The 7407-nt window shown below is 34.0% G+C and overlaps 1 protein-coding gene across 1 annotated transcript; it reads left to right on the top strand.

Moving 5' to 3' along the window:
* The first annotated feature begins 322 nt into the window (after positions 1-322).
* Positions 323-2193, top strand: LOC141716865 (2-methylene-furan-3-one reductase-like). The gene is made up of 3 exons (XM_074519035.1): positions 323-813; positions 905-1228; positions 1346-2193. Exons 1-3 carry the CDS (start codon positions 631-633, stop codon positions 1769-1771), a joined length of 933 nt encoding a protein of 310 aa, XP_074375136.1. The 5' UTR covers positions 323-630; the 3' UTR covers positions 1772-2193.
* The last annotated feature ends 5214 nt before the right edge of the window (positions 2194-7407 follow it).

Raw genomic sequence — 7407 nt, 5'->3', positions numbered from 1 at the left:
CGGTTGAAGTCATAAGATAGCTAAGCTATCTATGTAGGTTCTCTGACCGACACTTTGAGATTTTGAGTTCAATCCAGGCGGCTTTAGAAAACATTACTCTAAATAATTAAGAATTATGATAATATTAAATTTAGTATAGTAATACTGTATCTTCTGTATATTTCTTTGAATTATGAAATAAAAAAGAAGAGAGACCTCAAATTACGACTATGTAGGCGGTCAAAGTGATGCTTAAGTTGATATAAATCTAAATGAAAACCATGTTACATTATAAATACAAGGGGTTGCTGAGAATTGTTTCAGATACAATACAAACTAACAAACATCTACATTTGTTTAAATATTCGTACCATTTTTATTAAATAGAGTAATTGGTTGATGGTTAATGTATCCGGTTAACGGGAATCGGAACCTTAAATCCAAGTGATAGTGTTTGGATTACCAATTTAGTGGTGGGGAATGGGAGCTCCATTCTCTCTTGGTGGATAAATCAAACCCACCATACCCCTTGGATTTCCATTTCATTCTCTTTCCATTAAACCTCATTCCCATACTCTCCATTCCCATTCCCGATTCTCATTCCCATGGTGCATCCAAACGCCTCCAATTAATACTTGCAACATTTCGAAAATGAAGGCCTGGGTTAATGAAGAATATGGTGCATCAGGAAGTGTTTTGAAATTTGAAACAGAGTACAATGTACCTGAGATCAATGATGATCAGGTTCTTGTTAAGGTTGAAGCTGCTGCTCTTAACCCCGTTGATTATAAGTGTATGCTCGGTTTCTTTAAGGGCATCGACTCCGCTTTACCTGTAAGTATTTTCTGTTTTCCATATATCTTGACTGTCATTCTTTGATGTATATGAGTACTTTCTAAGGCTTCTGTTCTTGCAATGTTTGCAGCATGTTCCGGGATATGATGTAGCTGGAGTTGTGGTTAAAGTTGGGAGCAAAGTTAAGAAGCTCAAGGAAGGTGATGAAGTCTATGGTAATGTTAACGAGACACCTCTGAAGAATTGTAAACGATCCGGAACATTGGCAGAGTTCACTGCAGTGGAGGAGAATCTTGTGGCTATTAAACCCAAGAATTTGAGCTTTGCTGAAGCAGCTAGCCTTCCCCTCACTCTTTTGCCTGCTTATCAAGGTTTCGAACTTGCTGAATTCACACCTGGAAAATCTGTCCTCATCCTGGGTGGTGCTGGTGGTGTTGGCTCCCTAACAATTCAGGTATATACAAATTATTAGCGTTTTTACATAGGCGAGTGTTTAAGTTTCTTCCCACTTTCACTTGTCTCGTTTTAGTTTTTTTTGTTTTGACATGTTGATCATACTGTGTTGATGCAGCTAGCAAAATATGTTTTTGGAGCTTCAAAAATTGTAACTACTTGTAGCGCTGGAAAGATCGAGCATGTGACGAGTTTAGGTGCTGATATAACCATTGACTACACAAAGGAAGAATTTGAGGAGTTGCCTGAGAAATACGATAAAGTATTTGATACAGTTGGTGCATGCGACAAAGCAGTGAAGGCGATCAAAGAAGATGGGAAAGTAGTATCGATCTGGGGCAAAGTGACTGCACCTGGTGTCTCCTTTTTAGTGACTTCCAAAGCATCAGATTTGGAGAAACTGAACCCATACTTGGAGAGTGGAAAGATGACAGCTCTGTTAGACCCTAAATCACCATTCCCATTCTCTCAAACTGTGGAAGCATTTGCACATCTTGAAACTGGCAGAGCTACTGGCAAAGTTGTCATTTATCCTATTGCCTAAACACTCAACACTGATCATCAACTTATACTGCTTGTTATCCATTTACAATTTATTTTGTTTGTGTTGTGCCACAAATGAACTGGGAACAGATCTTTCTTTTTTTGTACTCTCAAATTTTATTTGGGTTTTAATGTAAAATTTCTGTATTTGTAATCAACTTTGACATAGAACAAAAGAGTTTATTTCGAAATATTTCTTTTGTGTCAAACAAAAAAGGAGTTCCTTCCACAATATTTCACTAGTCTCTCCAAGAAGTCTTTAAGGTTCACCAGCATGAGATAACTTTTAGTCAATGCTTGAACATTCTAAAACCTTCTTCTGCTGTTACTCCGGTTAAATAAACTAACAGGATGTTGACGTGAAGTTGCAGCCTGTTCCAGGAATTGACATAGGTGGAGTTGTGGTTAATGTTGGAACCAAAGAAAAAAGCTAAAGGAAGAAAGTGACGTTTATGGTAACATTGAAGAAACACCTCTACAGAATTGAAAGAGATAACATTGTCACTGGCTGAATTCAGTGCAGTTGAGGATAATCTTGTGGCTATCGCGGCTAGGCATCCCATTTCTCTTCTGACTATCAAAATATAGTCCAAGCTATTCATTTGGTCTTTCGGAACTGTCCATGTTATCTCTGATTTTCATTTATCCCGTTTTAGTTTTCGATAATAATTGTATTTTTGGGGCTTCTAATATTGCAACTACTTGTAGCGCTCGAGAAATTGAGCTTGTGACAAGTTTAGGTGCTGAGGTCACACAAAGAAACAATCCGAAGAGTTTTCTGATAACTACGATATGGTGTTTGATACAGTTGGTGCATGCAACAAAGTAGTGAGGGCGATCAAAGAAGATGGAGAAGTAGTATTTGATTTAGGGGGAAGGGACCGCACATGGTGTCTCGTTTTTAGTGACTTCTAAAGGATCAGATTCGGAGAAGCAAAACCCATACTTGAAGAGTGGGAAGCTCAAGGCTTTGTTAGACCCTAAATCCCCATCTCCATTCCCTCAAACTGCGGAAGCATTTGCAGCTCCAGTAACCATTTCAACTTCATACCAGCTTAAAAGTCCGAGTAATCTCTTTTACCTGTTCGTAGCATGACAGACGTGAATATTTTTTGGCTTTTATACAAGAATGTCAATATTTATATTTTATGCAAATCTGTGCTGTCAATGTACATACCGCAACTATAGAAACAGAGCCACTTTAACCTTAACGCGAAATAACACTTATAGAAAAAGGTAAATCAATATGAAAATGAGAATTTGAACATTAAGGAGCACGCAACTACACTGTCCAATGAGATATCGAAGAACTTGCATGGAAGATGGAGATGAGATAGTGCACTTCTTGTTTACTTTCCACGGATCAATGAAAACAATTATCTTATTTCGAAACTTGTAACTAAAACAAATTTTGTTTGTTCATCTTTAATGAACTTATTCTATGACAAACACTTACATATTACATATTATATATATTGTCACCATATAAATGTATACAATGACAGACCCTTCAAAATCAATGTGAGAATGAGAATTTAAACACTAAAGGGTCTGTTGAACTTTAACAAACGCAAAAAAAATATTAAATACGCCTGTTAAACTACATATGCGTTTGTCCTTTTTCAGCAAATATAAAAAATAATTTTATGCGTCTGTTATTTTTAAACAGACATTAAAAATTTATTCAAAAAAATATATATAATAAATAGTAAGACATAATCACGAATCACAATATCCAGGGATTGCGTTATAACTTATACCCAAAAAATCCTAGTTACCAACTCTCTTTTTCTTTCGCTTAAGCCATACCACTTACAAAATTTAAGAAGATTAAATTGAAGTCGTTCTCCGTTTTTTCTTGAATTAGTTAATTACGATCATCTTCAAATACTGATTTATATTTTGGGAAACGACAAGAACAGATTTAGAAGGACTAACTTTCGATTTTCAATCTACTCTCAAATAATAGCCTTATTATTTTTGTTGTCACTAAATTTCATTGTCTAACTTGAATGTATTATATATGTAATTGTGTTTCTTAATAAATTATGTCTATAATTAAGAGGGGATATCATTAATCCTATGTTCTCAACTCGGTGCATCGTACTACGTCTTAAAGAGTGCATTGTGTCTCACTGTATTGTTTTTGTACTGTGTTTTCTATTTATGTGTTTAAATCCAATAATTTTCAAAGGTTTTCCTCTCTAGTAACAAATCACATAATTTTACATAATTTTCCAGTGCTATGTATGTAAAAAAATTATAATGCAAGTTTACAAAGCCTCTTAAACATGGTATAAAAAACTAAACCTCCACCAAACCATTATACGAACATGAAATTTTGAAACATCACTGCCTGTTTGGGTACCCGTTATTAGGTTCAAAAACTATTGCACAGTTTGATGAACTATTTGGCAATTAATTTATGAGACCTGAAATCGGTAATATATCATCAAATATAGAAAGCGTAGAAACCCAACATTTGTCATTAAAATTTTGCTTATTTGATTCGTAATAGTCATTATTATAAGTTCAACTTTTTTTATATAATAATTTAATATATGAATGTATATCCCGTGTACGCATATGTAATAGATATTGTAAATCATTAAGAAAATAAATAATTATTAACTTTTAAAATGTATGTTAAAAATATTTGTTCGATTTGACCGATTTCCGATAAATCATCTGACTTTTTAAAAATTACCCGATAAATTGCAAATTGGTAAATGAATAGTTCCTATTTTCGAAATCTGTAAGCACGGTTATTTCACATATTATGTTTTCAGTTTTCAATTTCCCACTTAAATTTATGTAAATGCAGTAAATTTTCCTTATCCTCCCTTTTAAGTGATTTATATTTCAATTCTATGTTTTCTATTTATGTCTTTTTATATTATCTCTTTAATTATATATTTATGTATTAAATTTTTATATTGAAAAATTTGATTTTTTTTGTAAAAATATAACTTATAAGTCAAATATTTACCAAACACATCACCAACTTATAAGTAAAATTATTCAAACACCTAAATAACTTATATGAAATAATTTACATATCATTTATGTGGCAGTTTCCGACTTTAAGTTATAACTTACATTTTTTAAAAAATCCCAAACGGGCCCGAATCTAATACCAGAGTCATATCCAGACCATAACTCCAACTTTACTTTAAACTTTAAAATTTAAATTAGCACCGGAACAAAGAAGAATATATATGTAGTTGTATGTATACCTAACAATTTAGATAACGGGTTCGGTTTTCGATCAAATTAATTTTAAATCAGATTCTCTTTCGGATTATGATATATTTTAAAAACCATTCGAATCAGATTCGATGTGATTTTGGTTTAATTCAGATTAAAATCGGATAAATTTGTGTTAGGTCACACACACTGTAGAGGAGGTGAATACAGTATAAAATACAATCAAATCGAACTTTAATATCTTAAATAACAGAAAACAAACTTTATTGAAACAATAAACTCTGTTACAGTATGAAACCGTTACCTCTCAGTGATGAACAAATATCACGAGAGCTGCTAGGGTTACAATAAATAATCTTCTCGAATATGATAACACTTATAGTGTAAACCCTATGTCTGTGTTTTATATACTACACAGTTACAAGATAATCGCTAATTGATATGGAATATAATTCTGCTTCCTAAAATATATCAATCAGATATCTTTTCTTCCAAGTATTCCATTCTTCACGGAACTCCTTCTTCATGCATATCTCTTCTTATGTTTATATCGATCTTCTTTCCTTTAATCAGCTACTGTCCTTATCTGATCGTCCTTCAGCACTTAAGTTATGATATCCAACTTCTTATGATTATCTCCTAATAATATAAGTACTGATATCCTTAAGTCCTGACTTCCAGTATAAGTACTGATTCCCAGTTAAGTACTGATTTGTCCTGTTAAGTAAGATCTGAAAACTAAACATAAATCATATTAGCCATGACATTATCAAATATATCTAACAATCTCCCCCAACTTGTAAATTAGCATAATATACAAGTTTAACAGATATTTGATGATGTCAAAAACATTAAGTACAAATGCATGAGAATTAGACTAGATAACAACAACTTACAGTCCTTAAAGCTTTACCAATATTTAACTTCTGATAACAACTTCAGTCTGTACAAATATCAGAATTTAAGCAGTTGTAGATCTTCAACTTGGCTTCATCTTCTGATCTCTCTGATGTCAGGAGTTATTCTGAGATAGTTCTTCAACAAACATCTCTCAGCATATCTAAGTTCATCAATCATCCTCCTTTTAACTTCTTTAAGCTCTGCAGTATCTTCACCAATCTGAAAGATTGCAGCCCTGAGATCATTAATCTTTGCTTTTCTTATATCCTGATCCAGTCTGATCAGATAAGCTTTATCAGACTCAAGATTGAATTCCACAGCCCTGTACCCTAGAAAGGTAGTTATAATTTGAGCAGAATTGGGCTTCATTTCAACTATATCACCCTTGTGATCTCTGTACTTTGGAACATATGTGCTTTTAGACTTAACAGAATAAAGCCTTTTCTGTCTCTAAATCTGATCCTTCAAATAGTTTGCAGCAGTTCCTGTCAATCTGTCATTCACTTGAAGTAAGAATAGTACATGCTCCTATTCTTCAAACTACTTCAATGGAATGGCATTTTGCCTTATATGATAAACCCTACCATCTGTCATGAAGTACAACAAGATGTGTTCTTTCAAGTAGGTATGGTAAACCATTTGTACAGATTCCAGTTGATTCAATCTCTCAGGAGTTGCTCCAATACCTGGTTCACTCAAGGAAGTTGGATCATTGGTAGTGTTCTGTATTCTCCTTTCATCAGCACTTCCCAATCCAGTTTTATCTCTTGCTTCCTTTCCAGTAACTACTCTAGCTTCAAAACTACTTGTAGTAGTCTTCAAAGGTTGAGTTTGATTTGCTTTAGTGAATCCTGGTAGGAGTGTCTTTGGTCTATCTTCTGATATCAAGTTAACTTGAGTTGTGTCAGAGGTTACTTGCTTTTTTGAAATATCAGAACTTACTTTATCTTGACTCTGAACAACTTGAGCCATGCCAGAGGTTGTTTTAAGAACTTTTCTTGAAGTCAGAGCAAGATCATCCTTTTCATCAGTGATTTCTTCATCCTCAGGAGGCACATAAACCTTGATAGGTTCACCAACCTTTTCTTTACCCTTGGATCTTGGATCTATCTGCGGTTGTGATTTAGCCAATGTTGCTTCAGTATGTGTCCTTTCTTTGATCACAATGCCTTTGAGTTTTGGAAGTGGCTTTTTCCCAGAAGCTTCAGATTTAGATGTGACTTTCTCTGATTTAAGTCTGGCTTCTTCTTCCATTAAACTCTCCAAGTCCATTCCTCGATTTTCCTGAAGAAATAACTGTATTGACATTTCTTCATCAAGATCTAAAAGTTCATCAGAACTTATTCTTTTACCAGTAGCAGAACCAATTCTTTTCCCAGTATCAGAACTTGTCCTGCGACTTGTGATTTCAGTTTTTCTTGATGTGAATCCTCTACCTTGACTATGACCTCTACCCGTTCCAGAGTTTCCTTGATCATCCTTTTCATCATCCTTCCCTTTAAGTGTCCTGTCAGTCTTGCATTTGGACTT

Source organism: Apium graveolens, chromosome 4, assembly GCF_009905375.1.
Source record: "Apium graveolens cultivar Ventura chromosome 4, ASM990537v1, whole genome shotgun sequence".
In the NCBI taxonomy this organism is placed as follows: domain Eukaryota; kingdom Viridiplantae; phylum Streptophyta; class Magnoliopsida; order Apiales; family Apiaceae; genus Apium; species Apium graveolens.
The sequence above is the reverse complement of the archived record's forward strand: the minus strand, read 5'-3'. Positions and strand labels throughout refer to the sequence as shown.

Excerpts from the sequence above, each read along its gene's own strand:
- LOC141716865 (XM_074519035.1), top strand. The coding sequence starts at position 631 with ATGAAGGCCTGGGTTAATGAAGAATATGGTGCATCAGGAAGTGTTTTG. Across the intron at positions 814-904 it reads GCATCGACTCCGCTTTACCT|CATGTTCCGGGATATGATGT; the intron begins GTAAGTATTTTC and ends CAATGTTTGCAG. Across the intron at positions 1,229-1,345 it reads TTGGCTCCCTAACAATTCAG|CTAGCAAAATATGTTTTTGG; the intron begins GTATATACAAAT and ends GTGTTGATGCAG.